General features: G+C 43.1%; 2 protein-coding genes across 3 annotated transcripts in view; one reads left to right on the top strand and one right to left on the bottom strand.

Moving 5' to 3' along the window:
- The window catches only part of LOC120043328 (zinc finger protein 2-like), a 401,596-nt gene that overhangs the window by 312,667 nt on the left and 66,676 nt on the right, over nt 1-22,253 (top strand). The window lies entirely within an intron of this gene.
- On the bottom strand, nt 5,784-8,173 carry LOC120043338 (zinc finger protein 501-like). Its single transcript, XM_038987962.1, has 2 exons — nt 7,875-8,173; nt 5,784-7,243 (listed from the first exon to the last, which is right to left on the bottom strand). The coding sequence occupies exons 1-2, from the start codon at nt 7,912-7,914 to the stop codon at nt 5,988-5,990; spliced, it is 1,296 nt and encodes a 431-aa protein (XP_038843890.1). The 5' UTR covers nt 7,915-8,173; the 3' UTR covers nt 5,784-5,987.

Here is a 22,253-nt window from a genome sequence, read left to right on the forward strand (position 1 = left end):
GCATGAGGACATCAGTACAGGAAGTCCTTAAAAGGGCATAAACACATGACACAGGAATAGCTCATCAATCACCTTTTGACACATACCGTCTACTATATTCTCTCTAGTTGCCCTTAAAAAGATGCAATAGTCTCTACAAGCCAGAAAGTGTAATCAAATTATATTTACACTTACTTTACCAGTTGTACATGCTGTTGGTCCTTTTGGCAATAGGAGGTGGAGATAGGATATCCACAGGAAAGTGTCGCTTATCCAACATTTTGCGGCTCCGGTAGGTTCTGCCGCTTGTATTTTCAATCTCTTGACGCATTGCACGTGATGCACAATATGTAAACAATAGCCGAATGTAACCAAACGTAGTCGACTGAAGGACGTTTCCTCACAATCAGCTGGAAGTTTTTACCCTTTGGTCTGTGGTTCAGTTAGGCTCGGACATATTGTGCAAGTGTTTTGTCACAGTGCGAATTGCATCAGTATTGGAAATAAAAAACTGAAATACAAACCAGTTTACTGAAGGTTGGGTTGATAACACTTCCCTGTGGATATTTGTATCAGATTACCTCCGACATAGGGACAAAATCAGCGGACAATAGGTAAAGTCAGTTTGTTCAACATTCTGACTTGTAAATGGGAATGCTGAGTCAACATGTTAGAGACGATGGTGTAAGTATTTCACTGGGAAGCATAAGTTAACCTTACCTATTGCTTAACCGGGTGTGGTTTCCTGACAATGATCAAGAGAATTTGCTCCATGCTTCGACAGCTGCAACGCAATTACACCTCAGACATTGGCCAAACATCAGCTTTGCAGGTACCTGTTTCACATCCAGGCTGCATCACATCCGGCTGTGATTGGGAATCCCATAGGGCGGTGCACAATTGGCCCAGCGTCGTCCAGGTTTGGACGTCATTGCAAATAAGAATTTGTTCTTAACTGACTTGCCTAATTAAATAAAGGTAAATAAAACCATTTTTTAAAAGCTATTGCTGGTTGATGCTCGATCTGATTGAATCTAGGCCTTAGTCTCCCAGTTTGTATCCGTTCTCTGGCCTCTACTAGTCATCTTAAGGAGACCTGGGATGAAGAGTTGAATATCCAGATTTAATATCAGAGAATTGTTGAGTGCTTGTTTCTGATTGCCCTGAAGGGCATTCTACAGCGTGCATTATTTCCCTATAACGCACGGTAGAATTCAATGGCTGTAGTTAATTCTTAGATGTACTGTTTGTTCCTAGGTTTAACTACTTTTAATAAACAGATATTTCAGGTAGCAATCCCCTTGTGTAGCAATGTAAGGCATATTTCAACCCCACCCTCGCATAGCTTGCTGGGTAATGTAGTCTTAATGTTATTAAACGCATAACACACTGTTTGAGCTGCTTTCGAAAGCAAAAGTCGAATTGAAAACATTATTGACAATGTTTCAATTCGATTTTCATAATAACAAGCTAGGACTGATGTTTGTTTGGTTACCAAGGCAACTGCTGTAGCTATCTAGTAAACTTGCTAGCTAGGTACTTCAGTGGATGTTGAACACATTTCTACCTGCAAATGTGTTAAATTATAGCCCTGAAATAAAAGGGATATTCAACTCGGGGCTCTGTTCTCTGGAAAATAATGCAACTCCCTAGAAGGTTAGTTCCATTCCGCTAGTGCTTCGTGTGAACACACCTTTCATTATTTTCTAGAGAACTCATAGCCACTCATTGATTAACCCTTACTTGGGTGATACAGTAGTTTGACCTGCATTCAGGGTTGTCGGAGAATGATCCACAGGGTTGTTTAAAATGTTATAGGAATTGAAGGGATTTGATTATCTGACCCGTGTTACCCCGGTGTGAGGAGTTGGAACAATGTGTAACAGTATAACTTTAAACCGTCCCCTCGCCCCGACACGGGCGCGAACCAGGGACCCTCTGCACACATCAACAACGGTCGCCCACGAAGCATCGTTACCCATCGCTCCACAAAGGCCACGGCCCTTGCAGAGCAAGGTGCAACCCTACTTCTAGGTTTCAGAGCAAATGACGTAACTGATTGAAACGCTACTAGCGCGTACCCGCTAACTAGCTAGCCATTTCACATCCGTTACACTCACCCCCCTTTCAACCTCCTCCTTTTCCGCAGCAACCAGTGATCCGGGTCAACAGCATCAATGTAACAGTATAACTTTAAACCGTCCCCTCGCCCCGACACGGGCGCGAACCAGGGACCCTCTGCACACATCAACAACTGACACCCACGAAGCGTCGTTACCCATCGCTCCACAAAAGCCGCGGCTCTTGCAGAGCAAGGTGCAACCCTACTTCTAGGTTTCAGAGCAAGTGACGTAACTGATTGAAACGCTACTAGCGCGTACCCGCTAACTAGCTAGCCATTTCACATCCGTTACACTCACCCCCCTTTCAACCTCCTCCTTTTCCGCAGCAACCAGTGATCCGGGTCAACAGCATCAATGTAACAGTATAACTTTAAACCGTCCCCTCGCCCCGACACGGGCGCGAACCAGGGACCCTATGCACACATCAACAACTGACACCCACGAAGCGTCGTTACCCATCGCTCCACAAAAGCCGCGGCCCTTGCAGAGCAAGGTGCAACCCTACTTCTAGGTTTCAGAGCAAGTGACGTAACTGATTGAAACGCTACTAGCGCGTACCCGCTAACTAGCTAGCCATTTCACATCCGTTACAAATGCATTTGTTTTGGAACCGCCTCCTGGGTGTGACCCAGTGCCCGTTCAAAGCCCATGGCAAAAGTTATGTCACCTAGGCTAGATTTAAGAATTTGGAGTAATGAGTAGGATTCTGTGTTTTCACAAACAAAAGTGATTGCTTTTGATCAAATGCTTTATTTGCCTTCCAAATGAAAACGTGAACATATATTTTATGGAAAATAAAATGCCTTATTGACAACATGACCGAGTGGCGCCGATTTGTGAAGGGCGGTCCTCCCTCACCGCTTTTGCCCATTCCCGTCACAGGCCATAAACCGGTGCACTACGACTCAGATTACTAGAACACAGTCATAGAGCCCTACAGTGGTGGTGTCATAATACCGTAAAACGGTTCCAATCGTTTTTCTTTACCATTTATTTATTTTAGAAACACTTAAAATAAGGGCTGTGTTTCGCGTAGGCTTACCCTGGTGTGACGTTTTAAATCTCTCTCGGTCAAGTGAACTTTTAGCAATATATTCAGCTCTATTTACTCTCAGATTCGAGAGTTAGCATTAAAGTAGACATCATGCAAGACTGCAAATCCCTGCAAGCTCTTGCACGTCATCTCTAGTGGACACCTTTACTAATAGGTATGGTGTCAATTTAAATCTTGCACAGGACAATTCACAGAATTGTCAATTTAAAGAAATGTAGCCAATTTATTCAATACAAAACTTTGCTAACATTAGATAGTCTTACCTTTGCCTCGATTCAGCAGTCTCATGCAGATCATCATGGCATTTGTAGTTCTTTTTGATAGCCACATTAGCAGCTAATTAGGATTTCATTTTGGGGTGTAAATGGAGCCGAATATATTGATAAAAGTCACCTTGTCCTAGAGAGATTCACACGGTTATCAAAACGTCACGCCAGGGTAAGTTGACATGAAACGCAGCACTTATTTAAGTGTTTCTAAAATCCACTATGAGAAAAATGTATGCTGGAAAAACAATTGGAACCATTTTCTTGTTTGACCGCTAGGTTTTTATGGATAATATGACTCATACTGTGGTATTCTATTGCGCTGGGGCAGCGTTACCCAACTTCGTTGTAGCCCTCATTCAACTCATCAGGGGCTTGATGATTAGTTCACAAGTTGAGTCAGGTGTGCTTGTCTGGGGGTACAATAAAAATGTAATAAAAACACATGCAACAACTGTAGTTTACACATTTCCAGTGGAATGAGAGTTGCGTAGCCTGGTTGTCATTCTTTACTCCACACAATGAAGGCAAAATCGAAGTGATCGTCACTAGTTACCACAGCCATAAAGTCATAGACCCCGCCCATTTCTACAATCTATATTTTTTAAATGTGATTTTAAACCTAACCTTACTCCACACTGCTAACCTTATGCTTAACTTTAACCTTAAATTAAGACCAAAAGCTGATTTTTTGTTTTCATACATTTTTACAATATAGACATTTTTTTTTCTTCTGGCTGTGGTAACTAGTGGACGCATTCTACTTACGTGATCTAGTCAAAAACAATTGAAAAGTCGTAATTCTAGTGGGTGGCGAACCCAGAAACAGCGCTGCCAGCTGGATGGAGGTTTATTAAGGCAGCTACAGATCAGTAGTAAAGGGAAACAATAACTAAACTCAGCAACAACAAAAAAACGTCCCTTTTTCAGGACCCTGTCTTTCAAAGATAATTCATAAAAATCCAAATAACTTCACAGATCTTCTTTGTAAAGGGTTTAAACCACTGTTTCCCATGCTTGTTCAATGAACCATAAACAATTAATGAACATGCACCTGTGGAATGGTCGTTAAGACACTAACAGTTTACAGACGGTAGGCAATTAAGGTCAGTTATGAAAACTTAGGACACTAAAGAGGCCTTTCTACTGACTCTGAAAAACACCAAAAGAAAGATGACCAGGGTCCGTGCTCATCTGCGTCAACGTGCCTTCGCCATGCTGCAAGGAGGCATGAGGACTGCAGATGTGGCCAGGGCAATAAATTGCAACGTCCGTACGGTGAGACGCCTAAGACAGTGCTACAGGGAGACAGGACGGACAGCTGATCGTCCTCACAGTGGCAGACCACGTGTAACAACACCTGCACAGGATCTGTACATCCGGACATCACACCTGCGGGACAGGTACAGGATGGCAACAACAACTGCCCGAGTTACACCAGGAATCCCTCCATCAGTGCTCAGACTGTCCGCAATAGGCTGAGAGAGGCTGGACTGAGGGCTTGTAGGCCTGTTGTAAGGCAGGTCCTCACCGGCAACAACGTCGCGTATGGGCACAAACCCACCGTCGCTGGACCAGACAGGACTGGCAAAAAGTGCTCTTCTCTGACGAGTCGGGGTTTTGTCTCACCAGGGGTGATGATCGGATTCGCGTTTATCGTCGAAGGAATGAGCGTTACACCGAGGCCTGTATTCTGGATCGAGGTGGAGGGTCCGTCATGGTCTAGGGCGCTGTGTTACAGCATCATCAGACTGAGCTTGTCATTGCAGGCAAACTCAACGCTGTGCGTTACAGGGAAGACATCTTCCTCCCTCATGTGGTACCCTTCCTGCAGGCTCATCCTGACATGACCCTCCAGCATGACAATACCACCAGCCATACTGCTCGTTCTGTGCGTGATTTCCTGCAAGACATGAATGTCAGTGTTCTGCCATGGCCAGCGAAGAGCCCGGATCTCAATCCCATTGAGCACATCTGGGACCTGTTGGATCGGAGGGTGAGTGCTAGGGCCATTCCCCCCCTCAGAAATGTCCGGGAACTTGCAGGTGCCTTGGTGGAAGAGTTTGTTAAGTTTGCTGAAAATAAACGCAGAGGACGTTTCTTTTTTTGCTGAGTTTACATGTCGACAAACAGGGGTTTAGGATGATCTGGGAGAATCCATTCTCCACCAGGAGTCAACTGTATATCATTACTCTATACAAGATTAAATCAATATCATGAATGAGCAGCATTAGGTGAAATCTGTTGAGACACTCTTGGAGGTTTGTTAAGGCAACCGACAAGGAGACCTTTTCTGGAATTGTATTTTATGTATCAATAATATCAGACATTATGAGAGAAATTACTAAACAAATGCCCAGGAATTCCTTTTTGTAATTACGTGAAAACATCAACAGACTTTGATCAGCAGACCTGTGACCTTACTACAACACTATGCACCATTTGATCACACACCTATTCATTTAAACCCCAAAGCATGAATGATCCAGAGTTGCGTTTGCTTTCCTACGAGTGTTGTCCACATCCTGCCTGTTATTCCCATCTTCTGACAGAACATCTTTGTCCTCATTTTCTTTCATCTTTCAGTTTTTTTTCCTGTTTTCTTCCTTTGTGGACTTTATCCACATGCCTCAGAAGATTTGTTTTATGAGTGAAACTTTTACCACAGATTGAGCAGCCATGTTGTTTCTCTCCTTTGTGAATCTGTATATGTTCGGCTAGGGTGCCCTTGTATCTGAAGCTTTTATCGCAGACCTCACAGCTAAATGGTTTCACTCCTGTGTGAGTCCGTATATGAAAGTTCAGGTGACCCTTCTGATTGAAGCTTTTCCCACAGTCACCACAGCTAAATGGTTTTATTCCTGTGTGAGTCAGTATGTGCAAGTTCAGGTGACACTTCTGATTGAAGCTTTTCCCACAGTCACCACAACTAAATGGTTTCTCTCCTGTGTGAGTCAGTTTATGTCTGGTTAGGAGCCAGTGGCAATTGAATTTTTTACCACAGTCACCACAACTAAAAGGTTTCTCTCCTGTGTGAGTCAGTATGTGCCTCCCTAGGTCTCCCTTCTGATTGAAGCTTTTCCCACAATCACCACAGCTAAATGGTTTCTCTCCGGTGTGAGTCAGTTTATGCCTGGTTAGGTCCTTCTTGATACTGAAGCTTTTCCCACAATCACCACAGCTAAATGGTTTCTCTCCGGTGTGAGTCAGTTTATGCCTGGTTAGGTCCTTCTTGATACTGAAGCTTTTCCCACAGTCACGGCAGATGTGAGTTGTTTTAGATGTGGTGCTGGGTTTGGAATGGTGTTTCCTCAATTGTGGGCTGGGATCCAATGGTGGGCTGGGATTCAATGGTGAGCTGGGATCCAATGGTGGACTGGGATCCAATGGTGGGATGCTGTCAAGTCCTACTGGGTCGCTGCTTACGGCTGAGCTGGAGGCATTGTTTTGATAATCTGGAGGGTCACAGGGAATGTTGAGACCCTTAATGTGGGTCACAGTGCCAAAAGGTTTGAGATCCACTTGTTTAGAGTCACTCTCTCTGTTCTCCACAGTCTTGGTTTGGGGAAGAGTCAAGGACTGAAGTGGGTCCTCCAGATCACATTCACTTTTCACACAGGAAGGAGTGAATTTGAACTCTATGATATCAGGCTCCAGCCCTTGAAGCTGCTCTTCCTCCTGACTGGTCCTGAGTTCCTCCTCTTCCTCTTTAATCTGTTTGGTCTCTGGGTCCTCCTGTCCCAGACTGGGGCTCCACTCCTGCTCACAGTGCTGCTGCTCAGGGGGAACTTCCTCTTCAGAGAGAGAGAGCTGCAGGGAGTCTGGAGGGAAGGAGAGGAGGAGCAGAGGTTACCAATACACTCTTTAGACATGCCTGAGTGCACAATAACATTTCACAATTTTAGCTAATGGAAACTCGAGAAGGAACACAAAAAAAACATTGTCTCAAAGCCGTGTTACACAAGAACCTCTGTGTAAATCTGTTTTAAAACAGCTAACAGTATATTTTGTATTTGTAAAGTTATTTTTGGATGATAATTAAGTTGACGGTTTAAGGTTTACAAAACCGTAATCACAACTGTTTCTAGATAAAACGTTTAACCCCTAACCAAATTGTCATCCTGAGCTTTATCCAAAGGGACGTTGAATAAATCGGAACATCTTTCAGAGCAAGTTCAGATAGAATTTTACTCAACACTCGTTAAATGGAGAAGATTTGTGACACTGCTGTCCAGGGAAATTGGTACATTGGGGTATTTTTATCCATTCACGGTAAAAGTAATAAAAATACGAATTAAAATTGTTGAAATGGTGACCGCTGAAAGCATAAACAGTTTATTAATTTAGTAGAACTATAGCTAATTATCAGTAGATCTACATACGAACCTATTCTACATAGTTTATTAACTAAGTAGAACAGTAGCTAGCTAGGTATTAGATCTACATACGAACCTATTCTACATAGTTGTATCTCTGGTGTGATCCGCAGCATTCTCCGTAGCAGATCATTCTCTTCCTGGTACTCTGCTACAGTTTCCTCAACCGCACCAAAAATCTCCACAGCAGCAGATGCCGTTAAACATTCATTTAAAAACACACGAAACAACTGTAGTTTAGATGTTTTCAGTGGACTGAGAGTTGGGTATTCCGCTAGTACGGCTTCTTGACATGGGTCCTCCTGATCACATTCACTTTTCACACAGGAAGGAGTGGATATGGAGTCTTTGGTATCAAAGCGCCCTTGAAGCTGCTCTTCCCCCTGACTGGTCCTGCCTTCCTCCTGTTCCTCTTTAATCTGTTTGGACTCTGGGTCCTCCTGCCCCAGACTGGGGCTCCACTCCTGCTCACAGTGCTGCTGCTCAGGGGGAACCTCCTCTTCAGAGACAGAGAACTGCAGGGAGTCTGGAGGGAAGGAGAGGAGGAGCAGAGGTTACCTACAGTGCATTTGGAAAGTATTCAGACCCCTTGACTTTTTCCACATTTTGTTACGTTTCAGCCTTATTCTAAAATTGATTAAGCTCGGCACACCTGTATTTGGGGAGTTTCTCCAATTCTTCTCTGCAGATCCTCTCAAGCTCTGTTAGGTTGGATGGAGAGTGTCGCTGCACAGCTATTTTCAGGTCTCTCCAGAGATGTTAGATCGGGTTCAAGTCTGGGCTCTGGCTGGGTCACTCAAGAACATTCAAGTCAGTCCTGCATTGTTTTGGCAGTGTGCTAAGGGTCGTTGTCCTGTTGAAAGGTGAACCTTCACTCCGGTCTGAGGTCCTAAGCGCCTTGGAGCAGTTTTTCATCAAGGATCTCTGGACTTTGCGCCGTTCATCTTTCCCTTGATCCTGACTAGTCTCCCAGTCCCTGCTGCTGAGAAACATCCCAACAGCATGATGCTGCCACCACCATGCTTCACCGTAGGGATGGTGCCAGGTTTCCTCCAGACATGACACTTGACATTCAGGCCAATGAGTTCAATCTTGGTTTCATCAGACCAGAGAATCTTGTTTTTCATGGTTTGATAGTCCTTTAGGTGCCTTTTGGCAAACTCCAAGCAGGATGTTATGTACCTTTTACTGAGGAGTGGCTTCAGTCTGGCCACTCTACCAAAAATTGGCCTGATTTGTATAGTTCTACACAGATGGTTGTCCTTCTGGAAGGTTCTCCCATCTCCACAGAGGAACTCTGGAGCTCTGTCAGAGTGACCATCGGGTTCTTGGTCACCTCCCTGAATTTACCGCAGGTAGACTCCAATCAAGTTGTAGAAACATCTCAAGTGTGATCAATGGAAACAGGATGCACCTGAGCTCAATTTCAAGTATCATAGCAAAGGGTTTGAATACTTAATGTAAATAAGGTATTTCTGTTTTTATTTTTTATAAATGTGGAACATTTATAAAAACCAGTTTTTGCTTTGCCATTATGGAGTATTGTGTGTAGATTGATGAGGATATTTTTTTATTTAATAAATTCTAGAATAAGGCTGTAACGTAACAAAATGTGGAAAAAGTCAAGGGGTCTGAATACTTTGAATGCACTGTATATACCACATAATTAAATAGAACACTTAAATTATTAACAGAATTGATAGATCTCTATGATCTATATAGCCAAGCGGGTTCCAACCTCCAGCGGCATAGCTAAAGCATATTTTCTGGAACAAGCCATTTCTAAGAGGTCACATGTTGAAGATGACAACGTGTCACTCAGTGTGACCTAAAACACACAGTGTGACCTAAAACACACAGTGTGACCTAAAACACACAGTGTGACCTAAAACACAAATGCTATCAACTCTATAAAAATCCCTTTCCCCTGCAATAGGCTCAGAGAAACTGCTCTATTTAACCCCTCAGACTCAAGCTTGACACACTCATTATTTTTGCACTTTTTGCCATTGTCAATTGTTTGTTACTGTTTAGTCTTTAACTGTTGAACTGTTGTTTTACTGCCACCAAGTGGCATGTTTTGGTGTTGCACAAAAAAATGACAAGGAAAAAAACAAGTTATTTATTTAATTTCACCTTTATTTAACCAGGTAGGCAGTTGAGAACAAGTTCTCATTTACAACTGCAACCTAGCCAAGATAAAGCAAAGCAGTGCGACACAAACGGCAACAGAGTTACACATGGAATAAACAAACGTACAGTCAATAACACAATAGAAAAAGTCTATATACAGTGTGTGCAAATGGCGTGAGGAGGTAAGGCAATAAATAGGCCATAGTAGCGACGTAATTACAATTCAGCAAATGAACACTGGAGTGATAGATGTGCAGATTATGATGTGCAAGTAGAAATACTGGTGTGCAAAAAAGTAAATAAAAACAATATGGGGATGAGGTAGATAGATTGGATGGGCTATTTAAGGATGGGCTGTGTACAGCTGCAGCGATCGGTAAGCTGCTCAGATAGCTGATGCTTAAAGTTAGTGAGGGAGATATAAGTCTCCAACTTCAGAGATTTTTGCAATTCGTTCCAGTCATTGGCAGCAGAGAACTGGAAGGAAAGGCGGCCAAAGGAGGTGTTGGCTTTGGGGATGACCAGTGAGATATACCTGTAGGAGCGCGTGCTACGGGTGGGTGTTGTTATGGTGACCAGTGAGCTGAGATAAGACCTAGCGAAGTTACATCTGGAACTAGAAACAGACGTTTATAAGACATTAATCCCAGTTATCCCAAAACTACAATTTTGTGTAATTTAGTCACTAATTTCAGTTAACCCAAAACTAAAATCTTGCATAATTTGGTCGTCCGTCCACGAGAGATTGAGGGTATTCGATTTGGGGCTCCCGAGTGCCGCAGCAGTCTAAGGCACTGCATCTCAGCGCTAGAGGCGTCACTATAGACCCTAGTTCGATTCCAGGATGTATCACAACCGAAGTGATTGGGAGTCCCATAGGGCGGCACAAAATTGGCCCAACGTCGTTAGGTTTGGCCGGGGTAGGCCGCCATTGTAAATAAGAATTTGTTATTAACTGACTTGCCTAGTTAAATTTAAAAAAGCTGTCCGGATGGGCTGTGTTCGCACGAAAGAAAAGTTAATGCATTTGTTTTGGAATTAGACCACCTCCCGGGTGTGAGCGAAGTGATCAGCTCTGGCCGACAGCGAAGTCAACTCAAAACAAAAGTGAGGTAGGAGCAGGCAGAGTAAAGCGTAATTCAGAGTCTAATGATTCTATGATTTAATGCCAGGGAGCTGCGATATTTCACAATGGGCCGCCATACTATCTGTCCGGCTCTATCCATGGGTTGATGCACCTCCTAAATATTCCCAACCCACGCGGCGGCTCCTATTCTGTCACGGCTCTCGTCGTAATGAGGATCGGACCAAAGCGTAGCGTGGTAAGTGTTCATGATTTTATTTGATCACAAAACACTCAAACAAAATAAACAAGAGGGAAAACCGAAACAGTCCTGTAAGGTGCAAAACACTAAACAGAAAACAACTACCCACAAAACACAGGTGGGAAAAAGGCTGCCTAAGTATGATTCCCAATCAGAGACAACGATAGACAGCTGTCCCTGATTGAGAACCATACCATAGAAACAGAACATAGAAACAAAACATAGAAACAGAAAACATTGAAATAACGAAACTAGAATGCCCACCCTAGTCACACCCTGGCCTACCAAAATAGAGAATAAAAGCCTCTATGGCCAGGGCGTGACATATTCATTTAATTTGATGTTTGGAGAAATTGCTTGAGCCACTCTGAGAATTAGAAAACTATGAAAGCTAACGGATTAATATTCTAAAAACATTGCTGTGCTGATGTAACGGCAGTCTAGCTCTTCCTCCTCCTCAGACGAGGAGAGGCGAGAAGGATCGGAGGACCAATGTACAACGTGGTAAGTTTCCATAATTTAATGACATGAAAACTAGACAAGAATACAAAACAACAAACGTACTAACCGTCACAGTCCCGTGTGGCACAAACACTGACACAGGAGACAACCACCCACAAATCCCCAACACTAAACAAGCCACCTATATATGATTCTCAATCAGGGACAACGATTGACAGCTGCCTCTGATTGAGAACCATATTAGGCTGAACACAGAAACAGACAAACTAGACACACAACATAGAATGCCCACCCAGCTCACGTCCTGACCAACTGTAAAACAAGCACAACACATAACAACTCTGGTCAGGACGTTACAATACCCCCCTCCTGAGGTGCGGACTCCGAACGCACCCCTAAAACTCAAGAGGAGGGTCTGGGTGGGCATCTGTCCGCGGTGGCGGCTCCGGCGCAGGACGAGGACACCACTCCACCATTGTCTTTGTCCCCCTCCTTAGCGTCCTTTGAGTGGCGACCCTCGCCCCCGACCCTGGTCTAGGAACCTTCACAAAGGTCCCCCCTAGATAGAGGAGACAGCTCAGGACAGAGAGGTAGCTCAGGACAGAGAGGTAGCTCAGGACAGAGAGGTAGCTCAGGACAGAGAGGTAGCTCAGGACAGAGAGGTAGCTCAGGACAGAGAGGCAGCTCAGGACAGAGAGGCAGCTCCGGACAGAGAGGCAGCTCCGGACTGAGTGGCAGCTCCGGACTGAGTGGCAGCTCCGGACTGAGTGGCAGCTCCGGACTGAGTGGCAGCTCATGACTGGAGGGCAGCTCATGACTGGAGGGCAGCTCATGACTGGAGGGCGGCTCATGACTGGAGGGCGGCTCATGACTGGCTGGCGGCTCTGGCGGCTCCTGACTGGCTGGCGGCTCCTGACTGGCTGGCGGCTCCTGACTGGCTGGCGGCTCTGGCGGCTCCTGACTGGCTGGCGGCTCTGGCGGCTCCTGACTGGCTGGCGGCTCCTGACTGGCTGGCGGCTCTGGCGGCTCCTGACTGGCTGGCGGCTCCTGACTGGCTGGCGGCTCCTGACTGGCTGGCGGCTCCTGATTGGCTGGCGGCTCCTGATTGGCTGGCGGCTCCTGACTGGCTGGCGGCTCTGGCGGCTCCTGACTGACGGCTCCTGACTGACGGCTCTAGCGGCTCTTGACTGACGGACGGCTCTAGCGGCTCTTGACTGACGGACAGACAGAACCATTTTCTTGTTTTTAAAATGTATGTATGTATGTATAGCCAGGGGCACACTCCAACACTCAGACATTATTTACAAAAGATGCATTGCTGTTTAGTGAGTCCGCCAGGCCAGAGGCAGTAGGGATGACCACATGTTCTGCTGGGTGGAGCGTTAATAGTTTATTTAATTCATGGGATTCCTATCTCCTTTCTATAATATCTCTGGCAACTACACCATGCAATGCACCCTGGACTAAAAAGGCAGACAAATAGGAAAAATGTGCTGTGAACTTACACATTTCTATCGCAAAAATATGACCAATGGCTCATTCAAGAGAAGACATTGTCCTGATATGTATGATAGACGTTTTCGCGATCTAAAAGTCGTATTACTATTAACTTCCAGAGTAGTGAGCGCGACTTTAGCACGGTGCTACATAGTAACGGATGGATTTCTGCCTGCTTGATAACGCAGATACACATGAAAACATTAAATGACCCAGGGAATCGATAGAACATCACCCAGAGATGTACAAAATCAATATAACATCCAAAATGGTTGAACCTTTCCTTTTAATATACACAGGAATGCGGTCTAACCCTAGTGCAGCTGAAAGCAAGCGGGTCAGATCTGCTGGCTACCTAAAAAGTGTATTAAATCAGTAGATCTACATACGAACCTATTCTACATAGTTGTATCTCCGGTGTGATCCGCAGCAGTCTGCGTAGCCGATCATTCTCCTGCTGGTACTCCACTACCGTTTTCTCAACTGCCCCGAAAATCTCCAGAGCAGCCGCGGTTAAACGCTCATCTAAAAATACACGAAACGCATCTAGTTTATACATTTTCAACCAACAGAGAGAGAGCTGGACATTCAGTAGTGATGATACCGGAACATGCGTTGAAATCGCTAAGTTTATTTCGAAGCGCTGTGCGGACGCTTACATTTCTTATCGTGGTTTGGTAGAAGACAAAAGAGGCGCGACATTGCTAGACTTCCGGGAACGCTTGCGAAGCAGGCCGGGTTAGATAAATCAATGGGAGAAGTGAAAGATTCTGCCTTAGTTGTTAATTATCTCGAAATCTAAAGGCACAACTTAGTTGTGGGCACAAGTAGTTGAACATGTTATTACTCAGACCTCGTGAAAGTGACAAACTGACACGTTTTCATTTTCGTCAAAAAGTACTTATATATATATATCGGAATGCGTTTTACAGTGCGCACATGCGCAGTTCGGCACGAGACCCGATGACGTGATTCTACGCATGACTTTCGCTAGCCAACGTCGCCATGACACCGCCTACAAGCGTGATCGGGGATTTCTATTAGAGAAGCAGTTTCTGCCTATCTTCATACTGTACTGTCTTTGGCTTCACTAGCGCGTGCGACGTCATTGTTTCAATAATTTGGCTTTTCTAAATTATTTTGACCTGAAGGTGGCACTAGTGTACACTGTTGTTCAAAGCCTTGAGTAATGAACCTATTTTCGACACAATTGGTTGGAAATACTCAATATTTCAGGAAGCGCGTGGCCTCCTCCCAAAAAATGTACGCTCAGTTTCAATTATGCATTGTCGTCTGCTTCTGTTCGTATCAGCGGGTGGTGAGTGCATAAACACTAATGGTGCGCGATTCAGCTGTTACTTCACCAGCATCCGCCCACAATTGCTAATAACCCATCCGCAACCACCGATTTATACGTGATAAAGTAATCTGAAGCCCGCACCCAACCCTAACCTGATATAGAACATGCGCTATAGGCTACAGTCAAAGACAATAGAAAGATGTTTTGACAGGGGTGCAGGATTGTTTTGTTGTTGCCTGATTTTGATATGTTTCTGCTTATAATTTCTTGTCTATAATTAGACACATGTAGCTTCTCTTTTGTAATTATATGTTGCCCTAGAAGACTAATATAAATCCTTGCCCAACAAATAATGTACTAGATCGATGGAATGAATGCTTCAATAATAAAGTTCTCCGTCATCTTTCGTGGAGCAAAGACTTTTAGGGACTGCGGAGAAATTACAATAACGCAACAATAAAAAAACGGGAAAGATTTTCTATGCAAAATGTCCAGACTTGCCTAGTTAAATAAAGGTAAAATACATTTTTTTAAATGACACCAGTTTAACCAGTTGTAAGGAAAAAGAAAGCTGTGAAAACGACCCAACGTGTTTCTGATAAGATTTCAGTTTAGCTTCGATACATTATTTGGCGATTGGCTGTGTACGCTATTTGGCATGTGTACAGTTAAGCCCTAAAGTTTAGGTTTATGCGCTAAAATACTAGCACACAACTCAGACACCCGTGCATACCCCACAAAACATGCCACCAGAGGTCTCTGCACAGTCCCCAAGTCCAGAACAGACGATGGAAGGTGCACAGTACTACATAGACCCATGACTACATGGAACTCTATTCCACATCAGGTAACTGATGCAGCAGTAGAATCAGATTTAAAAAAAACAGATAAAAATACACGTTATGGAATAACAGAAACTGTGAAGAGACACACACACAGGCACAGACAACATGCATATGCACACATTGTGATTTTGTTGTATGGTGGTATTGAACATGTTGTGTTGTTGATATGTGGTGGTGTTGTATGGTCGTATTGAACATGTGGTGGTGTGGGGATGTTATATGATGGACTGTTTTATCTTTAGCTCATTCAGTACAAACATAGTTCACTGTTTTATCTGTTGTTTTATATGTAATGTGGACGCTTTTGTTTGTTTGGACCCCAGGAAGAGTATCTGCTGCCTTGGCAGGAACTAATGGGGATCCCAAATAAATAACAATACCAGATAGCCTAAAAGAATGAAGGAAAAAACCTCAATGTAGCCTATATAAATTTCACATGTAATATATTTATGGATTTTTAAAAACGTATTGTTTCTCTTCATTCAACCTGCCCGTCGCCCACCCACCCTTCAACCATAATATTTAATGACCCTAAACCCACCCACCCTGCGTATATAACCACAGGGGCTGCGAGTTATGAGTTAACCCACGCATCACTGATAAACACAATGCTCCCAGGTGGATAGAGTCTCACTACAAGCTACAGACCAGTAATAATGGATAAGTGGGGGAAACATTTATAATAAATATATGGTGATCTAGGATGATTATTTCTTGTATGAACTGAACTAAAAAGCAAAATATTGTAACACAGGCGACTCCTAACGTCTGTAACATCTTCGGACTGATGTGACAGTGTGCACTCAACCAGACAAGGCAAGTGGGACACTCGATTACAGAGAAACGTACGCCTGTTTGTATGTCCTGTCAATAAATGATCAGATATTAGAGAAACAGTACTTATTTTTCCTTCATTTTCCTGCAGAGTCACCTGTTAAAGTGTCCTGGGCTAAGGAATGTTTTCAATTATTAACTGGGTGGCTCAAGCCCTGAATGCTGATTGGCTGACCACTGTGGTATATCAGACCATAGACCAGGGGTATGACAAAACATTTATTTTTACTGCTCTAATTACATTGGTAACCAGTTTATAATAGCAATAAGGCACCTCAGGGGTTTGTGCATAAGAACAGTCCTTAGTCGTGATATATTGGCCATATATCACACCTCCTCGTGCCTTATTGCTTAACTATAAGGTTAATGAATTGGAGTTGGAAAAACACTGTAGTAAACATGAAGTGGCCCTCCAGTCTCCTTTTCATATCATTTAACATCTGATTTACTTAACAAAGGGCACATCTCAATAGATGGTCCAGGTAAGTCATGACATCACAAGTGGGAGGGGGGGAGGCTTTCCTCTTTTGTTCTCTATTGGTCCTCAGGCAATGACATCACGACTTCCCATCAAACCAACTCCTTGAATGCCCTACTCCTTAACGTTTGCAATTGTATCTTAAAAAAAAAAAAACACTATTTTGCTCAAAACATTATTTTTTTCTTTTAGTGTGTGTTCTTAATAAGAACCTGGGGATTATCGTGTCATAACTCCCGACCAATGGCTGTTCGCCTCGGGCCGGGGACAGCCCTTAAGGAAGGAATTATCACACTATTATACCCGGGTTCGAGGGCCTTATTGCTTTTATAAAACGGTTGCGAACATAATTGTGAATTCTTTTTTTTAATATGTTTTCATATTTTATTTTAATAAGTAAATTAGTTTTATTTAATCCTTCCACCAAACGATATAGTCTGGGCAAAAGCCAGTTCCCACTGGCCACACTCCTACTGCACTGTAAAACTATTCCCTGTGAATTTACAGCATTATACTGGCACCACAGTTGCGAGCTTAGTAGTATATTTTTGCTGTACAGCAGATATGCTGTAATATAGTTTTCAGTACTATGTTCCTTACTGTAAAACAGAGTAAAGCATCCCTGCTGTAAACATCCCTGCTGTAATATGTAACACTGGTTTACAGCAGATATGCTGTAATATAGTTTTCAGTACTATGTTCCTTACTGTAAAACAGAGTAAACATCCCTGCTGTAATAGGTAACACTGGTTCAAACCCTGGATGGGAGACAGATCAATTCTCCAGTAGAAGGTCTTGCCAGGACCATTTGTTTTTTTCTGATAGTGGATATAACGTTGGAAGATCTGACATTGTTCTACAGTGTAGAAATTCAACATATTTTATACAAGCTTTGTCTATGTCGAAATTTGGTTCCCATGATAACATAAACCTGTGGTTGAAATTTCACTGTCAAAGCAACAGTTTATGACCTTTTTTTCAAAATCAATGTATTTTCCCATATGCAGATTCCACATCACAATATGTTGACAACTTACAGTTTGTGATCAGTTTGTGATCAATTAGTATTTGGTAGCATTGCCTTTAAATGGTTTAACTTGGGTCAAATGTTTCGGGTAGCCTTCCACAAGCTTCCCACAATAAGTTGGGTGAATTTTGGCCCATTCCTCCTGACAGAGCTGGTGTAACTGAGTCAGGTTTGTAAGCCTACTTGCTTGCACACGCTTTCTCTGTTCTGCCCACAATTTTTTTATAGGATTGAGGCCAGGGCTTTGTGATGGCCACTCCAATACCTTGACTTTGTTGTCCTTAAGCCATTTTGCCACAACTTTGGAAGTATGCTTGGGGTCATTGTCCATTTGGAAGACCCATTTGCAACCAAGCTTTAACTTCCTGACTGATGTCTTGAGATGTTGCTTCAATATAGCCACATAATTTTCCTCCCTCATGATGCCATCTATTTTGTGAAGTGCACCAGTCCCCCATGCAGCAAAGCACCCCACAACATGATGCTGCCACCCCCGTGCTTCACGGTTGGGATGGTGTTCTTCGGCTTGAAAGCCTCCCCCTTTTTCCTCCAAACACAACGATGGTCATTATGGCCAAGCAGTTCTATTTTTGTTTCATCAGACCAGAGGACATTTCTCCTAAAAGTACGATCTTTGTCCCCATGTGCAGTTGCTAACCATAGTCTGGCTTTTTTATGGCGATTTTGGAGCAGTGGCTTCTTCCTTGCTGAGCGGCCTTTCAGGTTATGTTGATATAGGACTCGTTTTACTGTGGATATAGATACTTTTGTACCTGTTTCCTCCAGCATCTTCACAAGGTCCTTTGCTGTTGTTCTGGGATTGATTTGCACTTTTCGCACCAAAGTACATTCATCTCTAGGAGAAGCGTCTCCTTCCTGAGCGGTATGACGGCTGCGTGGTCCCATGGTGTTTATACTTGCGTACTATTGTTTGTACAGATGAACGTGGTACCTTCAGGCGTTTGGAAATTGCTCCCAAGGATGAACCAGACTTGAGGTCTACAATTTTGCAGGTTTTCCTACTTACAAAGCATGTAGAGGTCTGTAATTTATATCATAGGTACACTTCAATTGTGAGAGACGGAATCTAAAACAAAAATCCAGAAAATCACATTGTATGATTTTTAAGTAATTGATTAGCATTTTATCCGTTAACGGGATCTCAGCCATAAGAAGCTAACCATTTCTGTGAACGGGGTGGTGTACCTAATAAACTGGCCACTGAGGGTATATGGAAAAGTCTTAAAGATCGAGGACCAGAGAGGAGCTAGTGTTGTGCATGACCAGTACATATGATTCAGAGTGGCCTGACGCCATCATCAGCAGGGCCTAGATTCACAAAACACTTCTTAAGATCTTTGTTGCTAGGCAACCTTTTTAGCATCTACAGCAGGGCCCAAATTTACAAAACACTTCTTAGAGAGAAAAAAAAATGAAGCTTCTTGAGAAAAAAAAAAAGTAAATAATTCCTAAACAATATCTTTATTTATATTTTTACAAACTTTTCTAATATCTTCCTACAAATCTTCTTAAGATGTTTGTTGCTAGGCAACCTTTTTAGCATCTGCAACAGATCTATATATGGATATATATACTCCTGCCAAAGTGGAGGTGATTAAATCCTTAACTGTAGTAACCCATCCTTGCTTTCGTGTCAACTGCTGAATGCCAGGTGATATCTGAAATCTAGCCTCCAAACTCCTTCTCCAATTGGTGCTTTATATGATCAAGAGTGGGGGCGTGCCATATTCTGAATAATGTCATACGCCACAGAAATACTGTATGTCCCTTTACACATGGATCCAGGGTCAAACATTCAGCGAGTCGTTTGAAGGGATAAGAAAATATTTTTTGTAAAGTTGTGAATCTGCATGAACCAGAAGAAGTGTGTCTGGAGTATTGTATATACCCTGCACTGTAACTAGATGGTATACTAAGAAGGTATCAAATCAAAGTTTATTTGTCACGCGCTCTGAATGCAACAGGTGTAGACCTTACAGTTAAGTGCTTACTTACAAGCCCTTAGTGTAACATTAATTTAACTCGGCAAGTCAGTTAAGAACAAATTCTTATTTACAATGACAGCCTATCCCAGGCGACGCTGGGCCATCGTACACTGCCCTGTGGGACTCCCAATCACGGCTGGATGTGATGCAGCCTGGATTCGAACCAGGTATTGCAGTGATGCCTCTTGCACCGAGATGCAGTGTTTTAGACCACTGCGCAACTCGGGAGCCCACTTTTATACAAAATAGGTGCTGGAATATATTTGACAAATTCAACATATTCTACAATATTTGTAATCTATGTTGAAAATTGGTTGACATCAATATTTTAAGTATGATTCTTCAATGTTGATGTCTGAGGTTAAGGTTAGGGTTTAGGGTAGGGACATCCCAACGATTCCAAATAGGACTTTTCCATTGTTTTTGAACGTTGCCACTGAAAAGTACAGGGCACTGATATGAGAAACATGACTCTAGACCAATTACTGTGACTAGCTACTCAAAACTTTCTTCAAATCACATATATTGGTTCTCATAACATATTTGGAGTAACAACCACCTAATGTATTGTGTGTGTGTACGCCTACTATCTACAGTGTTAGAACATGGATATTGGCATGCGTGCAGGCTCTATTTCTTTCAATCGTCAGGTGTATGTAGAAAATGTGCGGTGATAGGACGCATCGAGCGTTGATTTATTGGCGTTGAACCAATCAAGAGCCATTGGAAGAAAGCGCGTTGTGACCAGTCGACAAATACGAGCTAGCAGCTTCTAAAACCAGACCCAGAAAGTTATATACTGCGCAAAAGGTATGCTTATAGGTACGTTATTCAGGCATCACATTTTCAACTCTACTGATGGTTTTGTAATTTTTTTTTGCCTTAAATAAGTAACGTGTCCACTCTTGTCTATAGCTACTGCTGTTGAAAAAAAACCCACAATTCTCTATGCTATGGCCATGCATCTCCCTTCAGACTACCTACACACATTCCGCTGCGCTTCGGTGTGTGTGAGTTGCTCACTATAACTTGTTACCTACCATATGTCATTTCCACCATTTTATTCCGTGCTGCTGTAATGTAAAGTGCAACCTTTATTTTGGAGTTTGTCATTTTTGTCTGCTTTCAACTTTGTCTTCTAATTTACTAGTCTGGGAAAACATGGTTGTTTGTTGTAACGTAATTTGTTGGAAAAGGTGGAGAAACGCGCAGTGTCGAAAAAGAGTCAATCCAAAACGGAGGCTTAAATGTAACCCTCCGTTTTGGATTAATTCCTCATTTTCGACAGTGTGTGCGGATCTCCATTTTTACCACTATTCTCATGTTGATACATAACGTTAGGCACTTGGAACATACACTATTTAGGTGTAAATGCAGACGGCATGTCACTTCTGTTGCAGTATATGAACATGGCATATCATTTGTTTAAAATTGCTGAAATGTGTTGATGCCAAACGTGAGAAATTCATAACATTTGTATCTGTTGTCCACATATGTTGACTTTCGGGCAAAGGTGTTTCGTAGGTTCGGTGGAACAGAATTTATCAGCTCTCTGTTAGCCGAAGTCTTATTTTCTGTGGATTGAGCGCCACCTGGAGGACAAAAGCAGTACTGCACCAGCGACGTGAAAGGGGACCAGCTTTAAAGACAAATCCAAGATGGCTACTTGTGAGTGTTCAGCACAAATGTCTTTGTTTATTTTCCCCTCTCCTTGTTGGTAAAAGTTTCTGCTGCTTTACAAATGTGAAAGGGTTCAAAGCACACACTAAGCCTGAGTCCTCTAAACTCTGAGTATGCTTTTCCTAGACACAGAGTTAGGATCAGTTTAGTTTTTACTAACCTAGCAAAGATTGTTGAGGGGGGAACCACTAGCGGTTCTGGGGGGGGGCAGTGCCCCTGTGACAACAATTTTGGACCCCCTTGTGGCCCCCCCTAAATGTGGAGTATGAAAGAATTTTTACATAACTAATTTTTGCTATCGTTCTTTTTTTCATCCGTTATTAGACAGTGGCAACGATGATGATTATGAACATGGTCTTTTGCCTGCTATCGCCTGCAATGCAGTGAAGAAAACGATATGACAACAATAACGTCTAATGTAACTGGCCCCAGCTTGGCCCCCCCAGGTGAAATTGTCTAGAACCGCCACTGGGGGGAACGACACCAATCACAGCACCAGCACGGCCTTGCTACTCTACATAATCCCCAGCCTGCCTGGCTGCTCGGTAAAAGGCAACTGTTAAAGCTTTTAGATACTACCTCAGAGCGCGCTGTGTGTTGACTGTGTGTTTGAAGTATATGAGTCTTATCAGGGTGCTTCCTGACAATAACTGTCAATGAGACTGCTAACCAAGGTGCTTTATGTTATGGCACTTTTTTGTCTTCTTCTGTTGAGAAGAATATACATATGAAATGACCTTTCCCCTAAATCATTATCTGTTGTTAGCATTAACAGGATACACTTTAAAGTGTTAAGGTAAGTGGTAAAATAGTTAAAATGTCTTCTAGCTGTGCTTAGAAAGCATTGTAAAATGTCTTCTAGCTGGGC

Source organism: Salvelinus namaycush, unplaced genomic scaffold (assembly GCF_016432855.1).
Source record: "Salvelinus namaycush isolate Seneca unplaced genomic scaffold, SaNama_1.0 Scaffold9, whole genome shotgun sequence".
Classification (NCBI taxonomy): domain Eukaryota; kingdom Metazoa; phylum Chordata; class Actinopteri; order Salmoniformes; family Salmonidae; genus Salvelinus; species Salvelinus namaycush.